Source organism: Xiphias gladius, chromosome 2, assembly GCF_016859285.1.
Source record: "Xiphias gladius isolate SHS-SW01 ecotype Sanya breed wild chromosome 2, ASM1685928v1, whole genome shotgun sequence".
NCBI lineage: Eukaryota > Metazoa > Chordata > Actinopteri > Istiophoriformes > Xiphiidae > Xiphias > Xiphias gladius.
Window position 1 is genome coordinate 7,415,230 of NC_053401.1, and position 27,133 is coordinate 7,442,362.

Genomic DNA, 27,133 nt, shown 5'->3' on the forward strand with positions numbered 1-27,133 from the left:
CAAACTTTTAAATAATTTTGGCTAAGCCAATTAAGGCAGCCTTATTGCACATTTCAAGTCTTTGTCAAGGTTTTCTATCATTAATATGAACCTTGTTAAATGAAGCACTTTCACATGTGTGTTCCTTGTGTGTAAGTATCGGAGAAGGTTTCCCACCTGTCTCTCAGGACATTTTACCTGTGCCTCCTCTTGACCTTGTTCGCCAGGAAGCCGCTGGCCTAATTGCACTTGTTTTGTAGTTACTGCATCCAGTGACCAGGGGCACAAATACCCGTGTACACCATTGATAATATGCAAGTTCTGGTCATTACATCCACCAAAAACTGCTACTTTTTCCATTAGTATTTTTATTTTGTTCAGGACACCTTAGCTGGAGCCCCTGCTCCGGAAAAAAGTGGAACACCTTTGTTGCTGATATATTAAGTCTGAGCTATGGTAAGTGCTTGTGCCTTTAAGTGATGAGAGGTTTTTATACAGCATTTATATACAGCGTCTATACATACAACATTCACACCAACATGGGTTCTGTGGGCATGCCAGTCCACATACACCCTCCAAATTGTCTTTACTCTTGAAAATAAAAAGAAATAAAGGGCAAGGAAACATTGAGAGACATACATACACGCATTAACCAGGGATTCCAGAAAGCACCAGGTTCAAGTTGAAAGGAAACGATAAGAGCATGCATATAAATCTTTGGGAATGGCTTCTGTTTAAAACATACATGGTTTATTCTAGATTTTTTAGAAGCTATTTTCACCTTGTTTTTTTAATGGAAAAAACATACACTAGGAGAGGAACAGGGGATGGAATGTGATGAAGAAAAAGTGTAAAAACACCCAGAACTAATTCAACACTGAAGTAAGCACAAGAAATCACAATGTGATAGAAGTCACGGTTGTTTTTATCTCTACTTGAATTGACTGCTATACAAATAGAAACTCAGAGTTTTGTCATGGAGTGCAGCGTGGTAATGTTACACTCTGAATGCTATTCCTAGTACACAGGTAATATCTAGTACATTCTAGTATACCAGTTGTAAAAAAGGTCTTGTAAAACACAAGTTAACCCCTTGCTGCCTGCTCTACAGGCCAGCTTATTTATAAGTCATGTAACAGATAATGGTTGAGAAGCAGGGCTTTATAACATTTTCCACAGAGAGAGAGATTTCAAATCTTTTTTTTCGTAAGGGTTCACCACTGAATTTCAATTTGTTCAATGAATGAATTGCACATATTATGCACAATAATATGTTACAGCATGAATGTGAGAACATATTTGCAATGTTAATGCTTGCTAAACTGGTCCCATGAATGATGTGCTGTGTGTGAGGACATCACCATAGTATGCTGGTGTTTGCTGTAAGCTGTGTGTACTACTGCTGCTCCAACCTCAAAGCTAAATAATGAAAATGATATGTTGTGTTTGAGGTCCATGTCCACTAAAGTTTTGAAATGAGTGTGTGGATTAATGACGTCATCATTTGTGGGGAGTCAGTGTTGGTAGGGGGTCAGTGTTGTGGGTCAAACATGCACGCTTACAAAACTTTCACACACTCATTTACAAACACACACTTCCTTGCAGAGGCGTGCAGGAAGCTCTACTTCTTCCTGTAGTTGCCGAGCTGGATGGCGGAGCGGTCGAAGACACAGCGGAAGGTGACCGGCTGGACTTCCCAGTAAGGCACGGGGTTGCTGAACAGGCTAATGCCAGAGTACATGGCCTTCTTGGTGTTGTAGCCAGGAGGACAGAAGTCCCCTGTTCCCACAGCAGCAATCTTGTTGACATGAAGGTAGACCACCTAGAGAAGGGATTTAAATAATGACAACCTTTGGTTACTGACTAGGATGTGGATGGCAATAATTTAGTTTTTCCAAAATAAAGCACATAAAGAGGATAATAATAAGTCCCTAAATGACTAATGACTGCTCAAGAAAGCCAACTAGATTTTCTTTCCCTTCATGTTTAACTAAAGACAGTGGAGAAAGGAAAAGAGGACTTCCTATATGATCATACTCCAAAATACCAAAGAGATGATGCTGCTTGATGCTTGAGAAAAAGCATGTTTTTTTTGTGTAGGCTACATCTGAATAATATTAGGACTCGCAGAGGGAAACACCCATCTTCTGTGGCACATCTGCTCTTCGGCAGGATCTCAACACTCTTTGTTTGATGTGGTGAAGCAGCTCAGGTTACTTCGGTTGCATAAGACAGACACATTTGCATATGCGTGTGATAACGCACAGTAAGCAATTAGTTTATGTGCAAGTATGCTCTGATTTAAGTTGAAGGAAACATAGTTTTTACACAACAAATTTTCTCTGAACAATGTCTACACACACTCACACACACACACTCACACACACACTCACACACACACACACACACACACACACACACACACACACACACACACACACACACACACACACACACACACACACACACACACACACACAGGTGCACAGTGCTGCAGTTCATTCGGAATGAATGTATAATCTCATCCCACTACAGGAAATCACCTGAAGAGGCTTTTATGGGGATGGAATTGATGCAGCAGTTACTCAGGCTTGAGAAGCCTAATGAAATGATTGAATGAACTGAAGGCAAACTAAAGTTAAAGGGCCTGCAATCAGGTATGTTTACACCCCCCCCCACTGCCAAAATCAGTAATACTATAGTATAACAGGCTACCAACACTCTACCCAATAAACAAACTAAATGAATCCATGTGACTTTTGTTATGGAAGCCTTGGTTGACTTGTAATTGGACATGTGAACCTAAACAAACCAAATGCAAAAATGCAAAAACTTAACTTTTCCAGTTTGGCTTACATCAGAGAAAATGAGCTGTGTGTGATCACACCATAAGAAAATGAGTAACATAACTATAATGTTCAAGCAATGTTAATTTGCTGGAACTAAATGGTTGCAATAACAATCTCCCTGTGTATATTCAGAACTGGATTAATCATACTGAGATATACAAGTACTTTACCTGGATGTACTTATGGTCGGGCAGGCCAGGAGGAACGCTGGTTAGAGCATTGTTGTCGAGGTGAAGCTCTCGCAGGTGGGGGATGTTAGCCAGTGTGCCATTTTCCACAGAGCTGATTTCATTGTAGCTCAGACCCAGCCTGCAAGAAAAATCAGCAAGTAGATGAGACATGGTGGTGTGCAATTGTCTAGAGGAACAAGAAACACAAGAGCGCGAAATGCATGAGTGGAGAAACCGAGATAGTGACATCAGTGTTTGTCTCCTGGTTCCAAAATAATCAAAAAACAATCAAAAGAAAAAAAAAAAAAAACCCAACTTATCAACATACTGTACTCATGCAGCAAGAAAGCCCTTTTTGTTCTAGCTTGGTATTTCATCTTTGACACAATTTGAACAATGATCTTATAAAGACAGTGTAACCGATTTTATAAGAAAGCCAGTTATATTGATGATCAAAAAACTACTGTTTAGGTCTTGGGTTTTGTTATATAGTAAATCGGATAAATGGTAATGCCAGAATTAGCATTCCAAGTAAAGCTGATACATGTCAAACCAGAGAATAAAAACATAAGACAGCATGAAAAACTCAGAGATAACATAAACAGGATAAGAAATACAAACTCTCATTTTTCCTAAGGAGAGTAAGTGCAAAGCACAGCTTTTTGTATCTTTTAAAAGATGAAGTAACAGAGTGACAAACTGAATTCATGCAATACAATGCAATTTGCTTAATACACTCTGGTTTTTTTCCACCACAACCATACTTGGTTTGATATGACCCTTAGCTTTTAGTGGGTAAAGTTAGCTAACTTAGCTAACTGTACATAATCATTAGACATGACTTTATAGAATTTGAAGAAATTAGGGGGAAATTAATGTGCAATTATCCTATAATTTCCACAATATCAACGGATCAGCAAAAGTTAGACATAGTCATGCTTTAAAACTCAAAGTCAAATAAAAATCGTAAGGTTAACGAGGATTAATGTTTTAAAAAAGGGAATAATAATTTTGAGTACTTAGCCAGGTTCTTCAGGCCTGTGAGGCTGTCAGCTGTCACCTTGGTGATCTTGTTTCCATCCAGGTGGAGCTCAGAGAGAGAGCTGGGCAGACCTGGTGACCCACAGGACAAGCAATACCATCAGGAACTAAGTGATGACTCAAGACACACAAACCTTTGTACCTTGGTAGCTTATATGACTTTACGAAACCACTTAAATTATAGCTCAGTTATCACAGAGTGGCTATTTCCATTTCTGTCAAATCAAATTATTTTGCAAAGGCTTCCCATTACATATATCATTTCACTGAGTACATCTCACATGTGCCCACCATGAGATGGAATAGTTTTGAATTACTGTGCAGCACAGTTTCTGTTTTTTCCCCACATTCAGCCCATTGTTTTGCTGTCCACTTAAATCCAAGCGTGCATTCTTTTGATAGAAGATGGTTGTTTTTGGCTGATCGTGACCGGATAAAACTTGGATTAAGCCAAATCCCCTAATTTATGAATTTTTTGTCGAAAAAGATATCAGCGCCATACCTTTGGGGATCTCTGTGATGTTAGTGTCTGCAATGCGAATGTAAGAGACCCTTTTCAGGTCAGCAAAAGCACCAGCTTCGATTCCGGCGCTCTTCAGAGGGTTGGACCCGAGCTCTGAAAAAAAAAAAAGGAATGAATAGAAGATTGAGACCAGAGAAAGAAAGAAGAAAATAAGTTAATTCCCCCTCCTGGTGTTTTATGGGAACATAAAGCTGAGTCAGGAGTAAACAAAGTCTTGGGCAAGAAAATAGCTTATGTTTGCAACGCAGCCGTTCTCTAAACCAGATTCCCCGATTTCTCACGGTGGGATTCTAATTCTCATATCAATGCATTTTCAGTGACTGAATCCACGCTTTCTGCTTTAGTTGGGGCAGTGACAGAATGATAATTTTTAATTTGTGGAACAGGAAGTTTTGCAAGTCAGAGATTAAGTGTGCAGCCTGGTCTCAGCCATGAACAACATGAATCAAACTTTCCTTCAGGTCTCTGAGGACAATCAGCAGGCCACCTCTCATTCTCGTTGAGTTTACATGAGCCTTTTTCCCAAAAAAAAATTAATCCCATTCCCACACAACTCGATTGATATATTAAATGACTGGATAAGGTTTACATACCCCATAGTAAAGGCCATTACATGCTTATTACAGCTGTTGTGGTGCACCAGTGTGACCTGGGTAAGGTTGTATGTTCACATACACAATCTGTTACCTGGCGAAGGACTCTGTAGCCCCTTTTCGACCAAACAGTTCCAGGAAATAGGGAACCCTAAGACCAAAGTAACCCACTAAGGAACTAAATGTCCTTTTTGTACATTACCAGTTGCGCATCCAATATATATGAAAAACCGAGAAGGTAAATCAAAATTACAGACGAAAATCACCTTTGAGATGCAAATTTTGTTGTTCTCTTTAGTATACTGTTGAACAACTTTAATGTTTAATGATTGTTGCAAAGGAGACATACAGAGGTGGAGAGAGACTGAAAATGTCTGAGCAGGGACATTTTGTCCCTTGGAACTAATGGCCCACATACTAAATTTAGACCCTGGTTCAGGTTGAAGTTCCTGTAAAGTAAAGTTCCCAAAAAGGTTCCTGCCTTCCCAGTAAAATTATTGAGATGAAAACAGGCAATGCAATTCAATCAGATGGCTTTGTCTAACCCAATCTTAGAGAAAAAAAAATATTATAATATAATAATATAAAAAATATTTCCACCCACTGCCCCAAAGAAACGGTCCCCTCTTTTCTGGATGTTGCTGGAAAAACTCACTACAGTCAGTGCAAAAATTACATCTGAACACTGTTTTCACACTAAGTAAATATTTTTTTTATCATTCCTGCTGAAATGTTGCCATCTGCAAGATCATTAACATAGCTTGGAGGATATGACTTGCTGCTTGAAAATACATGCCATCCTCTTTCATTCCTCTTCAAATTGCTTGTTCTATCCAAATAAATATTCCCATTCTTAAATAAATGAGGAAGTGTTTTTTTTATTTCATACCCATGACGATGACCTGAGCCATGCCCTGAAAGGAGGCCTTTTTGATCTTGGTAATCTCATTCTCGTGGATGCGCAGCTCCTGCAGGCTCTTGGGCATGTTAGCTGGCATGTCCTTTAGAATGTTCTTAGACAGGTAGAGGCGCTGCAGCTTGGTCAGAGGGCTGAGGGCCTTGGCATGGATGATGGTGATTTTGTTGTTCACCAGGATCAGAGCCTGTAAGGAGCAATTCCAGGGAGATGAGATACTGGTGTTAGAAATGTTTTTTCCTGCAGCATGGCGTAGGAGAGCTTTTACCACTATCTCCACAACACTTTTGGTTAGTGAAAACACTGCATCAAAAGATAAATTCAAGAGATTCATTCTGGAACGAAACATTTAATGGGTCACTGAAGTGGAGTAAAAACTAGTGGTATTAGATTACAGCAGTTTTTCTAAAAATCTTGTCTGTTCTTGTTTAAATTCCCATCACTGTTTAAAGATCTATTATGGAATTTGAACTTTATTTGAAACTTTACACTTTAGTGGCTTTCGCTGTTCTTCCACTTCTTCCACTCAGAATCATTCATTGCTACAAATGTACCAGGGGACTGTAAAAAATATGTACTTTCTAGATGAGATTCAACAAAAACAGGACATTTTGAGCTCAGCAGCTGTTAGATTCTCCAACCTGGTGCCTGCTCTGTCAAGATGGAGGGGCAAGTTCAAGGCAGTATGCGATATCCCTAATGCATTTTCAGAGGAATCTCACTCCTGTTGTTCCAATCTTGTGTAAGCAGACATGAGTCAGTGTGAGGTATGTGGTCCATTCCCCTTGAGAAGCAAGTTACATTACAGTGGAAACAGCAATGGCCTTCAGACAGAGGTATTTATTGCAAGCAAGAAAGCTACAGGAGTTCGGAGGTGTGAGGCTGTTAAGGCCTACGGGTGAATAGTTTCCATGCACCTGGTGGCTGGGGGGAATGGTGGTGCTGGGATTCACTGTTTCTGTATAGTAAAGGATGGAAGGTGATGTGGACTCCATGCTGCATGTTGTATGACTGGCTTTTGCTCCATGAGCTGCGAATTATTTGACAGTGTTTTGACAAAACACTTATTGAAGCTGGTTCTAATCTGTAGACACACACATATAAATAGGTACAATTTCCTCCCAGACAGCATCCTGGAATACTTTTTCACTGACAGCACAAGTAAAATCCAACAAAATCCAACAAATGGGTTTAATACAATGTGTTCCCCCATGGGGATCATCAAATTTTTCATATTGAAGAGGGGTTGTGGTTAGTGTAATGGTTACATAAGACCACATTACATAACGTTAGGAATAACACACAGTGAACAGACATGCAGCTGTACAGATGGAAGTAAAATGTCTCTTACATGCAGTCCTTTGAGGTTCTTGAAGTCATTCTCCTTGATCTCAGTAATCTTGTTGTTCTGCAGGTCTAGCAGGGTGGTGTCATGTGGGATATCCCCAGGAACTGCCTTCAGACCTGATGGTGAATTTTTGTGAGACATTGTTTAATTAGATGTACTGTATGAGGGTAAGCAGCATCAGAATTCAATAAAATATCCATTAGAATGATGGATGATGGAAAACCCAGTTTGAAGTGAGTCAGTGAAAGCCCTGGTTGAGGTGATGAGAGGTTAACCACACACCATACTGGTTACCTCCTGGTCTCCTTGAGCAAGGTTGGAGTCACTGATTGTCAGCCTCTATCTGCCAACAGTGGCAGATTCAACAAGTCCCCAAAATGTTTTGAAACAGTGGGTGTTCGATTTAACAGAGAAGTAAACAAAATCAGGCATTTAATATCTAGCCAACAGGCGTGGATTTTTACATCTTAAAAAGCAACTGTCGCCATCTGATTTTACCAGCTGTAGCTAGGTAGCATAAACTAATGCTAATGCTAAAACTCTGAGTTGCATCTCCAGCTTTTTTTTTTAATGATTCCAGCTGAATCATTTTTAAAATGAGAGCCCTGTGAAATGGTCTTAATATAAATAATAATTACATTCATAATATAATGCTAAGCGAGCAGTTATGGTTGCTAAGCTTGAGAGAGTTCTGTATTTTGTGTTATCCTCCTTAATTTTTTCTCAAGTTTGAAATCAAAATCTAACGACAGTTGCTCAATTGTGTGCTTTCGCTGCTGGCGCTATCAGTCAAATCTGATCATGCCACACCCTCACAGTCTTAATTAAACAGATAAGCTGAGCTTTATGACGGTTAAACTCTTAATAATAACTAAGGTTTTTTTTTTGTTTTTTTTTTCCGAAGTCAAACTTTGACTGCTGCCTATTTAGTCATAAAAAAATATAATACTATAGAGAAGTACTTTAAATTTTACAGATTTTACAAAGTCATAGACTGCACATTGTCAAAAACACAGAATAAAATCTAGAGGAGCAGGAAACAGTAATTGGGTTTACACTAGTGACACTCCGAAATAACAGGGTCTGCTTTCTCAATGTAGCATTCTACATAAAGTCTCAATGATAGGGACTTATGCAGATTTAGTTTTATGGTGACATTCCAGAGGGACCAAATAACTATTCGATATGCTCTGAGGCACACATGGTGGAAATGGACCTTAAAACAAATTTCCTTTGGAGTAAGTATGCGACTGCATACTTGGACACTGAGCTCACACTAAATCATTTTGCTTGGACTTAAGAATGGCACGTCATGGCTGATGTGACATAGAAAATGGCAAGCTGTAGTTAACGACTGTTCGGTTGAGAGGACCGGTTTTGAAAAAAACTGAGTGAACACAGCTGGGAGTTATTGTGTATGCTCTTATGCATCCGTGGTAACACAAAAAAATACGCTGAGATAGATAATGTGCAGTTTACATTTCAGGGGAAGAGGCGTAGAATAAACTGTTTAACAAAGAAGCTTCGGCTACACTCCGTATCTGCAGTCCACATACGTATGTCTGAACAAATGTTGTCCTGACGACTTCTGTTCAGCTCACCCAAACATTACCTCCAGCTAGGTTTGCTTTGCTGTCAACCTTTCCGACTCGACAGTGGGTGATCCACAAACCATCATGGCAGTTTGTACCTCTTTACGCACACATTCTTTATTCATTGCGCTTCTCTCAAAGTCAGATTTTCTTAGCCTTTGCTGCTACAATTTTGAATATTCCTTTTTAACCTGTGCCCCCTCCTCATGGAAATGCAAAACCAAATAGCTGGAATACCCTTTAACAGACTTCTTCTGGCCATTGTAGAAAGTTTAAATGGGTCTGTTAATGTGTGTGGCATCACTGAGAATTTAAAAGGTGTCAAGATATGTCATATGTCAATATGTAAGGCAAATGGCTTTAGTTTTTTTTTAACGGATCCTTCTCAAGTAATACCCACATAGTTTTCCACCAAGATTTTATGTAGCAGTTCCTAACGAGGTTTTGTCGAGACAAACAGTGCAAAAATGCTTCCTGTAACAGAAAATAAGGAAGAAAAAAATGGGTGGAAAACACAAATGAGCTGTTGATTGTACACCAGAGTAACATAATAAGTGAAAAATAAGTGAAAAAAATGAGAGTTTTTTTACTTTTAACTTAAGACTTTTCATTGGATATTTAAAAAAACAAACAAACTTAACACAGCCAATTTCTTCAGGTCACATCCAGTTGTCCAACGTACCCACTACAGCTTTGCTCATATGACACAGTGAGGTAAAGAAAATAATATGAACTGACTAATGAGTATAAATTATTTGAAAGTCATGTTTCGGTCTCACTTTTCAGGTGATAGCCACTTGGCAGGAAAAGTATAAGAGAACTGGGACTTTAAGTCTTGCCCCCACTATTATAGTACCACTCCAGTTTAAAACAAAGTCCCATGATTGCCTTTGACTGCACTAGAGTCTTCCAAGCATTAATTACAGTGTTTATGCAATATCCTCTACTCGTCTGGTGCTGTGGTTGAGCAAGACAAGTTGATCTGGCTGCATCACCAAAGCCCTGATTGTCTCTCTCTTACAGTAAGTTTGGATTTTTTGGGGGCTCATTCAAAACTGTGGGTGGATTTGACTAAACACCTTACACAATCTCTGCACATAACCTCTGCGTAGGAGAACTGGTAATGCAATCACATCCGATTTGACCCTTAGGCTAATTTTTCTCTCCTGAATTTTTCAGCTGTTATCCTGCCAGCATCAAACTCACGGGGGAAAAATCCACATCTACAAAAGCTAAAGAGTGCTTTTCGATGGGGAGCACACACTTTCTGCCTTGCCCAGGCCTGTGTGTGTCCAAATACGTACACATGTTTATTCCTGTGTGTGTCTGAGTGTGCGTTTGTGTGAATGCCAGCAGATCTGGGAAACAGATGGAAGCTTGAGGCCAACATTGCTGATGCAGAAGTTGAGGATCCAGCCATGGAGCTGCCTCTCTGGGGGAAGTGCTGCTGCTGATGACTGGGGCCCTGGCTGGAGCACTGATGTAATGGAACCAGTCTTTTCCTGGACATCACTCTCTCCAACTGTCTGTGTCTTTGACCGCCTGTCTGTCGCTTTGACTCTTAAGCCACCTGTCCATCTGGGCCTGCCTGTCTGCATTCTCTGTTTAATCCTCACACTTTCTGTGATAGTAGTTTACTGTCCCAACCCTTGCCCTGTTAAACTTACTAGATGAAAGTGGTTATGAGCCGTTTATGTTTGTCTTCTCCTATTTTAATTTTATCCTCTCAGTTTGTCCATCTGTGTCACTCCCCCGCTCCTTCATCAGTCTCCTTGAAGCTTTTGCGCCTTCCTTTGCAAACAAAAGCGGAGCCAAAAAAACTCCACTCAAACCAAACTGCGTAGCGAAGCAGTTTTATGTAATAAACAAGATTAAATGAGGTCAGGGACCTCTCTGTGTCAAAGTCGGGGAGATGACTTACGCTCTTTTATATCAGATTAGACAAACAGAATTGAGAAACTCCAAGCACCAAAAATGAAAATTGAGTAAATTGTTGTCACTGTGCTGAAGCAACAAGGTGAGTAAGTAACTGTAGTCTGGGCGAATAAGTGTTACATTGAGAAACAAGTTTTGGAACATTTGAGGTGGTTGGACTTGTGCAGCACCTTCCAGGCTATCCTTTAATCTTCATTGTTGTTGAAGAAAAAATTTGCCCAGAAAGAGCAAAATAATGTAGTTGTTACAGAAGTGAAGACTCACATCAGCATTTAACTTATCAACAGTGGCATCTGGGGGAATTCACACTGATGAGTAACATAATACACTCTTTGAATCACTGTGGTTTTGGGTCGACAGTGGAGATGGGCAGGCTTGTGAAGTCAGTGATTATTCCCGCTTTTAAAAACCAGTAATGTCACTCAGCACAATAAAAGTACGGTAAAACTACTGCAGACATCCATCTGACCTCAGCATCTGACACATCATGGTGAGCTCAGCTGTTGGGAATCCAGGCCAGCACACCAAATGGAGGCGTGGACGAAGAAAACGAACACGAACAAGAGAGTTGTGACATTTTTTTCGTAACTTTTTTGATTCAGATCAAATCATGCTGATTAATAGTAGCAATTAGGAACTACGTGTAGCATTAGTAGTTAGGTGTGATAAAGCAAAGAAATGATAAAGATGAACAATAGTTTTTAGTGGTTTTGAGGCAGTATTTCTCAACTTTTAAAACAAACAACAGCAGCCAATTTTTGAAGTTGTAAGCTTAGCGTTACCCTTTTGCTTGGAAAATATATTCTAGCGCTGAAATGATCAGTTGTTCAAGTTAGTAAAAGATGTGGATTTGTTGCTTTTCTGTTTTATAGTGCTGAAACAAAACAAAGTTATTTGAAGACGTCACTTCAGGCTCTGGGTAATTGTGATGGGCATTTTTCTCTATTTTCTGATAAAAATAATCAGAGTTCCTGCCGTAATATATCCAGGTAAAAATAACAATATACAAGAATATATTGCAGGATAATCTGTTCTTCCATTTACAAATACTGACTAGGGTATCTGTAAAAAATTTCTTTGGTAATTTGTCTTTGATTTTTTTCCCTTTTTTTTTTTTTTTTAGATATTTTGTATATGCATGTTTGACTAGATTCTGAAACTGTAAATTCAAACATGAAAGTGATCTACTACTGTAATACCTATACACGTTTTTCATAAACACTGGGGATTTAGGTGTCACAGAGAATACTACGACCGCTTCCTTTGTATGCTGACAACACTACAACAGATTCCTTATCAAGTTCAATCTGAAAACACACAAAATATATGGGGTTTAAGCTATTTTTGCCTTTGTTTCCAGTAATTACACCTTTGTCTAATTCAAAGTCAAAAAGTCAAGAGAGAATCCCAGACGTGTTCAGATAGTGTGTCAGATCAGTTTTGTTTTTCTGTCATTCTGATGACTTCTCTAGCACAAATTTAAGTCACCAAGCCTTTCATTCGAGATCACAAAAGTACGCTTTTTATTCAGTATTAATTGCCTGCAGTTATACACTTGTGTGGAGTTTGCATTTTAACCCTGTGTGACTGCCTCTCAACCAATGCATTTTGGGGTAGGCTCACCTTTAACCTTAAAGAGGATACATTGATAAAGAAAATCAATGGGATCATACCCAACCATATGAACCATCAGTAGTGGGTGTCTTGTCTTACCGAGGTCAGAGCACTGGATCACACGAAGGTGGCACTGGCATCTGAAGGGGCACTTGGGTCCGTCAGGAATGAAAGGGATATAAGTTGGAGGGGCCTCAGTAGAACCAGATCCCGCCTCATCCTCCATCATGAAGTCTAGGAAGCCAGACTGGCGGAAGGGCAGAGCCCAGCAGGCAGTGACCAGGAGCAGAGAGAGACAGGCCGACCTCATGGTGCTGCTAGCAGGGAGCCTGGAAAACAAGAGGACACAGTTCAAAGGTTTGGGTGGATACACTTTGAAAACAGTCTGTCTATGATTAGTTTTAAACTACTCTGTATAACTATCCGTTTCTGATTTAATGTTATAATCGGAACGAAAGTAAGCAAAGAGAAGAGGGAAAATAGATTCTCAGTGTGGCAGTGATTCAAAGGCTGACAGAAAGACGCTGTGTGAGTAAGACAGAACAAGAGACACTGATTGAAGTCCAGAGAGGCAAAGGGCAAAGGTGAGAGGTGGAGGGTTGGGGGCCAGAAGGTTAAACACTTGGGTGTAACAATTTAGTGAGATTGGCCAAATAAGCTATTTAACTGGTCTGTTTTTAGCATCAGGTGAAAGGCGGTGGAGGAGGGGTAGGTGCAAAGCCAAATCAAAGAAATCTGGTTAAGGTTTATCAGATGTACCCCATGTATTTAAAGCATTTATCTCTTATTTTTAGCTATTTCAACCATTCAACCATTACTTTTAGCTACCTCTTTCACCATTCATCCATTTGCTTTACTTTTAGCTACCTATTTTAACCATTATCCACTATTTTTTAGCAGGCTATTTCAACTGTCTATCCGTTGCTTTCAGCTAACTATTTTTTAGTTAGCTACTTATTCATTTTAGCTTCAGCATCAGCTTTCCGGCTAACAAGTAGTTAGTTTCTCCAGTCGGTTGAGCTCCTCTACAATAGAAGTACCGCAGGTTGAAAATCACTGTACTCTAAGATTCACCAGTAATGTTTGTTTTTGTTTTCAAATATTTTTTTTTCCTCCAAAATGATGGTCTATGTAGTTTACCTTATACAAAAGAATGAAACAACACATGCTGCAGAATAGGTAACATCTGCATTAGCTTTTACAGTAATACACAGGGGATACATCATGAGGCATTTCATGGCTGCCACTGTGTACCGTTGTACTACATTTTCTATTCTAAAGTAATGAATCATAGTGATCATTTGTTTGACAAGTACTTTATGGTTTCAGTGTGTGTCAAAAAATACAATAAAGAAGCAAGTATCCAGAGTCACTGGCAAAATCCTGCTTCGTTATGAACTCGTCTACTTCTAAACACAACCGCAACCCAGTTGACACATACACACACTCTCTCTAACTCAAATCCACTGCGGACGTCCACACCAACTCCCTGACCTTTTATACAGAGACACACACACACACACACACACACACACACACACACACACACACACACACACACACACACACACACACACACACACACACACACACACTAACACAAACACAAATCTCAAAGACCTAGCAATCTGCTCGTCATGTGTAAAGCCAAAAGTTTCTCTTTCCCTCTTGCTGCCACAATAATTGAAGGGCGGATTTGAGCCACAGCTGCTAACAAATGATTTGGGAGCAGCTGGTCTGTAGCAGACCTTGACCTGAGCATCATGACCAGGATGATGAAGAAAATGACCAGGAGTTGGCCAGAGTCGAAAGTGACTCTGGGCTTGTTTATATGGTCTGTGTGCATATGTATAATGTTTATGTGCTACATCTTTGTTCTTTGTGTGTGTATTTGCATGTTTTGAGGTGAATAAAGCATTAAGTTCATGTTTCTAAGTGTATTAAAGCAGGTGCACATGTTGTGTATGTACCTTTATACGTAAATATATTGGATGTGTGAAAAGCAATCAAAGAACAGTTCAAATTTTTACAAAAGTTTTAGTGGTCTGTGCCTATGAGAAGGAGAGATAAAGCAAGAAAAACGAGAATGTGCTGATGTAGTGTTATCCAGATTAGGGTTACATCAGGTCATCGGGATCACGGCTGAGATTACACAGGCTGTAATTAAAGCCCTTGTCCACAAAACAGCCTCCGCTCTGACACACTGTACAGCTTCAGTCCAGTGGTTGCAGTGCTTGCATACAGTATTGAACAAGCTTGAAATCGCTTCTGTTCCGAAGGGACTTGTGTTGGATGGGATATCTCTGCCTCTTAATGTTTCTTTTTTTTTTTTTTTACTCTTGTTCTGTTGCTATGAAGAGGAAAAAACTTGGAAAACACTCAAAAGGGTGATTTCATAAGTCGGCACTTAGAGCCTAGAATTGTGTCACATGGATGTGTAACGTCTTGATGCAGTTTTTCCACTTGGAAACATATACAGTTTGCACTGTAGCCGGAGGTGCTCAAACAAAGAGCGCTGGTCTGAACGTACAATAGACCATAGGACACGTTGTTCTAGTCTTCAACACACTGAGTAATCTTGGCTGTGTCAGGCTCTCTTATCTAAGCACAGCTCAATCCAACGAAAACCTTCTCTGCACACTTGGCAGAAACGTTCTGCCGTCTTTTTGGAATTAGGGGTGTAAAGCACTTATGGGCAAATAGTGCTTGTAGATGCCTTTGAGGATTCATTTTATTCTGTTTAGATGCCAGGTAGGTTGAGCTTGTCTTGTAGTATGACACATTGACTGCCCATACTGGTAAGTGTTTGAAATTCAGTTTATCAAACTTTTCATAGTGGTACTAAAGTGGCGAACTACTCACATCCGGCACATCTTGCAGGCTGAAACATTCAGAATTATCTACAATGCCAGCTCTTTTTGAAGGAGACGCAAAGCACAAAAAATGACTGAACCTTATCTCTCTGCTTTGACCCATGGCCACAAGCACATAAACAGATATACATGCGCATGTGCATTGGTGTAGGATTTCAGGCGGCCCTCCATGTGTCCTGCCATCAATCCATCAGCCTTCGTCTACAAACGTTTCAGCCGCTTTTAATGTGAACAAGGCCGGCAAGAAGAAGGAGAAGAAGAAAAAAAGGAGAGAGAGCAATCTCAGGCTAAGGTCCGGGAGCATTTAATGGCTGCATTATTACTGCAAAGACAAGAATTACTTCTACTTTATGAGTCATAATCAGACCCAGGACTTGTTGGTAATGAGAAAAAAAACAAGATTTTGGAATAAAACCAGGAAACTGCAGCTGAAGAGTAACTATAAGTGATATTAATATTATTAAGTCTGGAGATTTTGGATTTGGAACCGGAGAGCTGTACATTGTGGAAATTTATGGCTTTGTATAAAAATTAGAGTGGTGAAATAATGGATACAGGCTCATCCAAGTTCTGTCTGTGAATATAAAGGTCGCTCTAAATTCAAAACACAGAACAAGTAATTATCATCAAATTCAGTCTTTTTTTTTAAACATCTAAATTTGAAAAAAAATCTTTTCACAGTTTTCCCAGCTAGGATGAACCTCTGAAGACGATGCATGAGACAACCTGCTGTGTCCCAGGCATTGGCTCTTTCATTACCAGTCTGCTCAGATGTGCCCACGGGCCCTGCAGGATGGCCTGCTCCACAACGGTGCCCCCACCTCCATATGCACATACATACAAACCTGAAGAAGCTACTGAACACACCACTCAGGCTCCTCAAACAACACACTTGTGTGTGTGTGCGTGTCTGTATGTGTGCATGCTAAACCCGGGGGACTGTCAACACAGCATGCTGGAACATGACTTGACCACGCAACCTCTAAATCTTGCCACTGTCAGCATTTCAAATCCCTTCAAACAAGATACAACTTTCTTCGAAAGAAAAAAGCCATTCATCTATTACTTTTACTTTCAAAGAAGAATCATAGTTACCACGCCAAGCTGGAAATGAATCCTTGATGTTACGAAGGTTTCAGTTTTGTGCCCTGTAGCTTAGAAAACATGATATGACTTTGTATGATCTTTTTTTTCAAACTGACTCAATGTTGAGATGAAACCAAGCCTCCCTTGATTTTGATCATTGATACGATGGTTTGGCTATTGGGTATACCAGTTGTTGACTCCAACATGTAAAAATCAAACATCCTTATTATTTGCATGATTACATGTATATTCCTGAGGAGCCATTGCATTAAACTGTTCTCACTAACGGTTTTTTCGTAATGTGTCAGTTCAGTGTGGCATCATTCGGGGAACATTGCCAGTATCATGTCGTGGCACAGCTCTAAGTCAGTTTACAAGACGAAAATGGGCCAAGCTTTATTCATAAGAAGTAGGACTGACACTAATCAGTGCAAATGTCTGAATAATTGATACACAATCAATATTCCTACTAATGGACTTTTAAGAACCATGCTAGAAAAAAATGTCACTGTGAAAACCTTCAAACAAATGAAAAATTTGAGGCACAAGGACAACAATTCTGAGGTAAAAAGAAGGTAAACTTCACACAGTGTTGACGAGACATTCAGTCTACAATTAGAGCAGTAGGAAATACTGGACGATTTTTCAGCCAATTCTGAAAAGTAATGTTGGACTTTTGTGAAACAGGATTTGCACGAGGATGTTCGTGTACTAGGAAAGCTGGCCATGTCTCTGAACTTCAACCACTGGTGAATCAAGAAAAATATTAACTTTGCACATTTAACTGGACTGAGGCAAATGCTGGTTCAAGGCTATCCACAGAATTTGAAAGGGCTTTGAATGCTCAGCAGACGCCTGTCGAAGTACTGCACATGGAACTAGGTAGGTATAGCAAAAAAATGTATCAAAAAGTAACAAGTACAGGCAGCTTTGATAAAGTTGAGTCTGTATTTTCAAAAGATTTACAGTCTACCATGTCCCAGAAAAGGACATGTGGTAAAGGATAAACTAACCATCTCTATCTTCATCTCTCGTGTCTCTGAAACCTGCGATTCATCATCCCATGTCCGACCAAGAAAAAAGGGGTGGAGGTTGACATTTCCTGTAGCGGCGGCATCCTTGTCAATTCTCCGGTCTCCCTCTTTTTTCTCATTTCTCTCTTCCCTCCCTCCGCTTTCCCCCAAGTCTGGCCCCAGCATTACTAATGATTCCCAGACAGGAAGCAGAGCTCGCATGAGGGAGTAAAGTGATTTTCCCTCCTTTGTCACTTTCTCCTCTATGTCACGACCTTTCATTGAAACTTTTGAGTTTAGAAAATCAATGACATACCCGTAGAACCACATCAACCAGACTTAACAAATATTTGATTCAAATGAAACAGATTTGAGCATTAACACCATGGTGATTTATGATTTCAGCAACTCAAATCATGTTGTAATGAAGGAAACAATATTAAGCAGAAACCAACTACCATCCCAGCCTCCACCCATCCACTACCTCCCCCCTCACGTCCAACTCTCCACAGGCTTGCGTCTGCCTCTGCAGAGCGTCTGTCAGCAATGAATCACTGGAAGGTATTTACAAGGCCAAAGGACATTTAAAACACTTGTGGCCCTTTTAACCCATCAGTGAACGAATGTGAGCTCCTCTCCCAGTTGGTTGCATAAACACATGTGCTCAGTCACAGGCGCATGTTGTGCTAAAATGTATGCTAAAATGTAAAAAATTATGATTTTATGAGCTCTTCCTTTGGTGATGGTGTCTGATGTATAGGAGGATTTTGTAAGTAAGAACATGTGCATCTGAAAATATGCAAAGACACAGCCAACAATCTCAGAGCGAAAACATTCTTGTAATAGGAGTTACGCCAAATCAGTTTTGTCTGGGAAACAGCCATCTATAATGCCTGCATGGGAGGTTTCTGACTTCAAGAATGCTCAATACACTCCCTTTGAAGACTACAATCAGTATATTTTCTAATACAGCAAAAATAAAAGCATGTCAGACCCATAAGTTGATATATTTTATTATACTTTATTATATTGAAAGATCATTTTAGGGTCTCTTCTGCATGTCTGTTCTATAGAGCCGTAGCATGAGGAAGCCACTAAGTGGTTAAACCACATTTCAGCTGTACCATGAGAAGAGCTGTCGGCCTGCCATCAACCTCAGTCCCATTATCAACAGTCTGCGCTGCACAGACGTGGACGAACTGCCCAACCTTCTCTCCCCTTTCTTCTCTTTCCATCTCCTCCTCCCATTTTAAGCTCTTTCCTTCCATCCCCGGCTTTCCTCCCATAGCTTATGGTATTCCTCTCTTTCTCTGTCTAACCCTTAAAAATTTGGCCAGAAAGACTGACATGTGGAACTTTCTGGTATTCCAGTGAGCAAAGGGGGGGGGGGGCCTTCATGGCTGATATCCATTCAATTCTATTGTTCTATTGCTCTTTTTGACCCAGAGACTTGAAGTCCAGATGGAAAAAAACAGACCCTGAGTGCAAATCTAGGCCTTGTCTCCTCCAAAGCTTCCGTTCACTCATTCCTGGTTCAAATGCTAAACATCTGCTCAGTTCAACTCAAAAATGTGAACTGGTGAAGTGCTCCTATTGCTCTAGGTGTATTTTAGTACAGTGTTTATGCTTCTTTTAGCCTCTATTCTATTCTAAATTCCACTTTTCATTCTATTTTTTTTACCTCAGTTTTTCCCTCGTTCAGTTTCACTCAAGTCCACTCAGTGCAATTCATTGCAGCTGAGCCTTATTAGGTTTTTTCCCTGCTGGCAAAAGGGATGTAATGAGTTAGCTGAGAGTTGTGCGGTGGCTTGCCGGGAAGCCTTCAGACCTCTCTTTGATAGAGGAAGCTGTACCATTAGAGGATTAATGGCACTGTGCATTGCCAGGTACACCTTTTTTTTCATCTCCTCTTCAAAGCGTCTCACTTTAAGTTGCCCCTAGCAATTTGGGTTGCTGTTCTGCTCCTGTGAAAACACAGCAGCACATGCCACGATGGGCAGGGCAGGTTCATATTGAGAAGACACAGAACTGCAGAGCAGACAGATAAGAGATTGGGTTTGAAATGGTCTGGTTGCAGTCTCAAATGAACTGCTAAAATGGAAAGTGTGAGAAGCACCAAAAACAACTTTTCCAGTTTAAGTCTTGACAAGCAGTAATGGGCTGAATCAACACAAATAAATCCTTATTGTTGTTTCAGCTTTCCCCCCACCATTTCATTGTAGACTACCCAAAAGCAACAGGGAGAGGGAAAAAAGTGAGAATAAGAGTGTAACAAAGCTAAACAAAAAGAGAAAGGGAACAAATTAATGCAACAAATCATAATCTTTTCTCCTGATGATAGCAAATAAAGACATAATGTAGAAGCAAACAACTTATGTGGAAAGAAAAGCTAAATTTTCTGCCTTTCCCTAACTCAGCCCCTTGTCTTTATGTAAGCATAACAATTGTGATTCACTTTTCACGTATAAATGTGGTAACTCGTGGGTCTAAATTGAGGAATGCAGTTCCATATGGGTTACATCCAAACAATCAGCAAACAAGTGTCCAAACACTCCACTTGGTCAAGTGCCGCAAAAAGCAACAGTTTGAAAAACTGCGACCTGAAATTGTAAACCGAGAAACTGCTGTAAAGGGACATGGCACTCGGTGGTGGATACTTTGGAGATTAACAGTGGGCCAGAAGAATAAGGTTTTTGGCAGAGGAGTGAGGTACCAGCATCAACAGCACCACCACACCCCCTTCCCTAGCCGCTGCTCTTTTCACTGAGCTGTATGCAGATTGGACTGGAAATGATTAAGGTCTCTCATCACAAAGCCAAGAGTGCTGTGGGAACAAGTCCTGGCAACATATCTGGAATATACACAACACACACACACAAAGGCTGCGGAAAGGGGTAGAAGCAACATAATGTATAAAGAAGTGAATCAAACATACTCAAATCCATTTTACCAAAAAGACGTGATAAGTGTAACGGTGAAAAACACAAGCAGTCGTTTCATAAAATAAAATAAAGTCATCAACAAATAATGTGACTTTAAAATCATGAACAATAAATTTTGTCATGCTTGCATTTATGCAGAAACCCAGGAAAAACTGGGCCACCCTTTCAACACCTCTCTCTCCTTTTAAAAATTATTCCAAAGTGAAACCTAACTCTTTATTCCTAACCTCACTTCATCCATTAACACCCCTACTTTTCTCCTCTCCCAGATTTAAAAAGAATAACCTACCTGTTCTCAGTAAAAGCACGGCAAAGACAGCAGAAGTGGGCGAGATGAGCTTGACTCCCAAAATCCAGTCGAGTGGGGGGATGAGACTGTGAAGTGGCTGCGAGGGCCTATGGGGTAATTTCACTCAGAGCGCATGCAGCCAAGATCAAGCAGGTGTGCTCTGTCACAACAAGGGGAGGAGAGAGAGAGGGTGAGAGAGGGAGAGAGACAGAGGAGAGAGAGGGGAGAGAGACAGAAGGAGGGAGGGGTCCGACCGCCGAGCTCCTCTCAGGACCGAAACAATTGGTGGAGAACTTCCCCCGTTCTCGCTGCGCGCTCCAAAAACAGCTGGAAATGGAGAAGGCAGGAAGAAAAAAAAACAGAGGAGAGAGGGCAGGGAAAGGGAGACAGGGAGAGGGAGCAACAAGAGAAAAGAAGAAACAGGGAAAGAGAAGAGAAAGAGGCAGAGTTGGAGTTTAAGGCAATAAGCAGTGAGTCGGCTGACAGCCACCCTCACTGTGACATCTGGTAATGATAGGTCCTTTGTGGAGCTTAGCTGAGAACCCTGCACACAAACTCTCTTTCTCCCTTTTTCACACTCTCTCTGTCCTTCGTCCTCTTTTAAACACTACACTGACTACCCCCTGGAAAAAAAACAAAAACACCATACACACATACACATATTTGCGCAGCTATCCTTGATAGGACTTTGTATTGACTTCCATTAATTGTGGACAGCCTGTCCCGAACCCTAACCCTAACAGTAACCAGGACCTCAAAAATGACATTTTGCCTCTTTAGGACTGGGCTTCAGTCCCCATGAGGACTATTGGTCCCAACAAGGTTGGTGTTCCGGAAAAGGTTCCAAAGAGGTAATAAAAACTCGTACACACACACACACACACACACACGCACGCACACACACACACGCACACACACACACACACACACACACACACACACACACACACACACACACACACACACACACACACACACACACACACACACACACACACAGTCTCGGTGTTGAATCTCCTCAGGATTGCCTTTGTCTTATGTGCATGGCACATCAACAAGCAGCCGTTACTGTAAACTTTCCCCGTCACTGCCAGCAACTTTTCACACATTGCAGTAGACAGAATAACTGTTAATAGATTTTTTTTTTCTTACTTAAAAATTAATTTTGGGAAGTGGAGGGGTGCGTAGTGAGGGAGCACATAAGGCGCCATGGGTAGGCATTGCACCCAAATGCCCCCCCTTGGCGAGGGGCCCGCCTATCACCAGAAAATTACTTGGACATTTGATAATTCTGCCAATTTTTGTCACTGAATCAGCCAACATTATGATAGAAAGTTTTGCAGGTATTTAGTCATCAACCAAAGTATTTTTGACAAATTAAAAATTCTACCTGAAGATGGCGGTACATGAAATGTCAGGAAATTACCAATGTTATTACAATTCATTCTCTTGGGACCATGAATTTGTCTACCCAATTTCATGGCAATTCATCCAGTAGTTGTCCACACATTTCACTTAAAACCACAAATGGCACTGTATGAATAGTCGAGGGATAAACAAATTGATGATACATCCTCTGGGAACCATGAACGTCTGTGAACATTTTTGTGCTAATCCATCAAGTAGATGTTGAGATATTTCACAGGATAAGTGAAAACTTTGAATTGCTGATGGTGCTACAGGAAAAGTCAGGGGATCACAAAAGTCCTTAGGGCACTACTTCCTGCATTGGCATTGGACTTAAATCTGGACCTTGTGCTAGCTGGTCTGGGCCTGCCAATGCTGTATCTAATCAGGGGAACGGTGGGGGTGGGGTGTGCTTCTGTTTTTTAACCCCAAGTGAACCAGGCCTCATCTTATCATTGTGACTGGAGGGCGTCATGGTGGTTTAGAGAGACTGTGTCATTCTGTTACAGGAGGGTTGCAAGTTTCAAGTTTGCAACTTCTGCATTAACTAATATCTCCACCAGCAGCCATGTGCTCAGTTGGTGAAGCAAGACTCATCCTCTATCTGTTTCCTTGTCGACATTTACTCTGGGTCATAAAACCAGCTATTGAAACTTGAATGGAAATGATGATCCATGGATAAAGCCTTTATATGAGTAATCGCCATTCTTGTGAAAGTGCACACTTTGTTTCTGCTTTGATACCTCTGACAAAGCCTGAAATTTTTATACAGTCAGCACTTATTGATTTTGGTCACAAACTGATGTTACTGAAGGTGCAGTTCCAAGTTAAGATGACGCATTTAGGTGACGTCTTTTTATATCATACGATCCAAAAAATATCTCACTTTTTGCAGCAAATTTGATTTTAAAAACCGGCCCTTGTGATTGTGCAACATTGTACTAATAGTTATATTACAGCAGGGATCTGTTGTTTGTAGTTCAGTGCATTAGAATGAAAGTCAATTTCCTTTTTAAATAAATGTAACCAGCAAAGGGAGGTTAAGCACCTTTCACACCTGCAGTAATTGAAGTCATTGCATCCTTTCAGGTTGTTTACAATCAAATCTCTGTTTCATTACTTCCCTTTTTGTGCCTTTATTGCACTCAAGATTTTGATCACCGCCTCGATCAAAAGGACAATCGCTGGATGACTTTTAGCATGGAAAAAAGAATGTCTACCTCCCTCAGCTGCTCTCTCCCTCTGCCTTCTCTTCGTCTCTTTTCGCTCTCTTTTCAAGACTAAAAAGGATCAGATAGCAGAAGAGCAGGTTTTGTCCTGTCTGGCTTTTCCTCTCTTAACCTGACTGTTTTTCCCTGCAGAAGGCAAAGGGCAGACCACACACGAGGAGGCCCCAAATGTGCTGAAAGGTCCATCTTGGTCTCAAGAAAACTGCTTTTTAAAGTTTCTGTACAAAATAATGACCTTAGCTAAAGTGCATTCTGTCACCTGGGGTCCAAGCTGTAATACTTAATAGACCTAAAGAAGCTTAAATCGAGTCCACAGAAAGAAGGAAAGACTATCATTGAAAGAGGTCAGAGGCCAGGAGGATTACATGATGATGTGAAGTATTGGATAAAGCCAGGTGTCCAACACAAAAGCTAAGATCATACCTGGCACAATTTTCAATAATGGGATTGAGAGAGGAGAAACACCCATCTGCATCCTTCAGTCTTGGGGCAGATGATGGAAAGCAGGCCCCCTTATACTGGAGTAAGAAAGCGGTTTTGACACGTGGCAGTTTTGGAGACATGGACGTGTTGTGGAGATCTAACCTGTGACCTTCTGGTTACTGGGTGGCCTCTGCAGAAGATTCTTTTAGGGAAACTCTGAATCCCGTAGTTGAAATTGATGTCTGACCTCCCTCAGGCAAACCAAAGCAGAATATCTTTATGGGGAATCAAAAGAGAGCCATATATTAATTAAACATATTAACTAAAGCTACCCTGCCACCTTTGTGTTTAGGTGTTAATATCCCACCTCAGAGACTAAAGAAGAAGAGACAGAAATTTCAAAGGACAGTAAAGGGTGCGATGGATCAAGAGGCGACAAGAAGCTTAGGGATCAAAACGAGTGAAATAAATCAAAGAGAAAGAGTAATAAGGGAGTGGGGTCAAAGAAATCTACTTTTTTAAAAGTCGGATTTCGGTTAGCCTTAAGTTTTGTGTGTGTGTCCAGAAGAGAGATTGAAAAAGTGGGGGAAGATGAGCAGAAGTTTGCAGATATTATTACCTGTACTTAAAAACAAAAAGGTTTCAAAGAGAGTTCAAAGGGTCCCTATCGAGCTGTGACCTCAGTATCTTTTCATTTTGCTACAAACCACAGAGGATTTGGCAAAAGCAGAGGGACAATTCAATGATTTAGATGTCGCCAGTTGTGATTTTGGGGACAGTTACAGGTCCTTAATCTTTGCACTTACCTTAAGGAAGCTATTGGCTTAATGTGTGCAGTTCATATCAGGAGGGTACTATTGGAAATATAGGTTTACAGGTAATTTCAATACAATTTACGAATACGATTTTAGAAACACTTTACTTTGGCAAAATATACGTTTTTGGTTATATTAGCAAGATGACAATTTATTAGTTTCTATGTGAAAAATTGACATATAGAGATAATTTTGGGACTTCTGTAGGTTGGTTTGCCTGTGCGGACATGTTCAGTAGCGGGACTAACCTGCACCTCATTGCCCCATCACTCAACATGCAAACACACACACACACACAATTTTCTAGAAAGAGCTGTAGGCTATATATACGCTCTGTTTCCCCTCTATATACCTACTGGTCTCTGTATTGCCTGGCACTCCGCCTACCATTGATTAAAACTTTTTTCCCTGTAAAAAGAATCTAGAAGTCTAGAATGTTTTCCCCCATTTCTCTCTATTAAATCTCACATTTCCCAAGCCAAACCTAAACTACGAGACCACTCAAAACACGACCTGCTGCCATTCTCACACACTCTGTCTCTGCTGCGTAATACAAATGATTGGGCAGAAACCAAGTCATTTTAGGCCCATTAAAGTAATTCAGTGATGCCCTAAAGTGAAATGATGTATGATAACATTAATGAAAAAAAAACATGTCAAAAAGCTATTTTGGGTTACATCTTTAGGTCTCGACAGGTTTGATAGATAGAATCAAGATGATGGGTGTGGTTCAGATAAGAGACTTAGCCTCGGGGGATGTCTAGATGAAAAACTTTTTGAAACACCTTGCCCTTTTTTAGTATTTAATTTCCACGCATGCATTAGAATGAAAGTCATTTTCCAAGTATAACAGAAGTTTGACAGCAGTTGTAGTTTGACTTTGATAGAGATCTTTCCAATTTCACAGAAAATTTTGAAATAATGTTGAGTTTACTGAGTATAATCCTACTGCAGTGGCTTTTCCTAGGACTTTGACAGATCGGGAGGATTACACACACACTCAGCTCGGGAACTCAATACTTCCAAAGTGCTGGCCTCTGTGCAGCCTTAATGCCTTGCTCAAGAGTACTTTGATGGCAGCTGCCGGGTGAATGGAAGGCTAGTCAAACACATGTTGTTTTTAGATTGTATCAGATGCTGGTCGTCTCCAACTCTTGGCATTCACATCAGAAAACTAGCTCTTTGTGTATATTATTGTGCTACATGACAGCCGTGCAACCCGCAGAGTCACCAACTCTGGGAAAAAAATCCTCATCATGTTCTCATATACAGTGAATGACCCAGCGTGTCGTTTTTGGTCAGCTAGACAGTTAACTCCACTTTGCCGTAACGAGCTAAAATGATGTTTCATTTACAGAGTTGGCACAACAGAAGCCTTGATGTGGCTTGAGTTACCAGTGGAGGGGGATGTGAGGGACTCTGAATTGCTGCATGTGTGAAACTTTAAAACCATATGGTACATACTGGAGTCCCCACTCTTACCAAGTTTGGTTCAGTTAGTTGCATTTTTCTGAAAAATGCCACAAAATTTGCATTTAGCATGATTATTTATATTCATTCCCAGTCAAATATTTAATGGACATACCTGCACAAACACCTAATGCTTTATATGTTTTATAGTAAACCTGCACACTGGTAACACTGCTCTACAAAGAGAGTTTTGGTTTTCTGTCATATGCTTGTCATTCTCAGTGTCAAACCAACAGAAGCCTTTAAAGTGAGCGGGAGAGAGCGGGATTGTCGGGATCCCACCCCAGACTCTAAGTAATTTAGCAGCAGTGAGGTGGAGGAGCTCTGTCATCCCCATCTCTGAGTGGAGTATCTCAGCCGTGATGGACAAAACAGACCCTCTACACACATGCATGCTCACGCACGCACACACACACACACACACACACACACACACACACACACACACACACACACACACACACACACACACACACACACACACACACACACACACACACACACACACACACACACACACAAACACAAACAGCTTGGACAGCTTTAATGGGTATTTTTCATGTTTGAGGTGAGATGAGTACCATGCTGCCAGTTTGATTGGCCATTACTGCAAAATAAAAAACAGTAACTCGGCCATTAGTGGCATAGTAAAAAATTTTTAACTGGTCTAAGAGTCTAAGTACTAAAGGCCATGCTGTTCCCTTTTGCAGCCATTTATCATCTAATACTTGACCCTTAGTCCGACACTGCAGTAAAATGGACACAAACATGGAGGCTGAATACACAGTAGAGGAATAGGGTGAAATAATAATAATTTGGAGAACATGCTGCTATAATGCTGATCTGACTCTTTGTTCTATGTCACTTTTAGGGTTTTACTCCAAATTAGTTCCTCTGAATGTAGGAGAAGTGGCTGATGAAGACACCTCTCAGCATCTCCGTACACCTAAAGAAACATGCATCACCTGTTGTCATAATAATGTACACACACACAAAGGCCTTTTTAGGGAGGCGACTCATTCACTG

General features: G+C 40.6%; 1 protein-coding gene across 1 annotated transcript; it reads right to left on the bottom strand.

Moving 5' to 3' along the window:
- Positions 1 to 329: 329 nt before the first annotated feature.
- dcn (decorin) lies at positions 330 to 21,159 on the bottom strand. Its single transcript, XM_040148405.1, has 8 exons — positions 20,764 to 21,159; positions 12,660 to 12,889; positions 7,423 to 7,535; positions 6,045 to 6,258; positions 4,542 to 4,655; positions 4,018 to 4,111; positions 2,999 to 3,137; positions 330 to 1,801 (listed from the first exon to the last, which is right to left on the bottom strand). Exons 2-8 carry the CDS (start codon positions 12,868 to 12,870, stop codon positions 1,601 to 1,603), a joined length of 1,086 nt encoding a protein of 361 aa, XP_040004339.1. The 5' UTR covers positions 12,871 to 12,889; positions 20,764 to 21,159; the 3' UTR covers positions 330 to 1,600.
- Between the last annotated feature and the right edge of the window lie 5,974 nt (positions 21,160 to 27,133).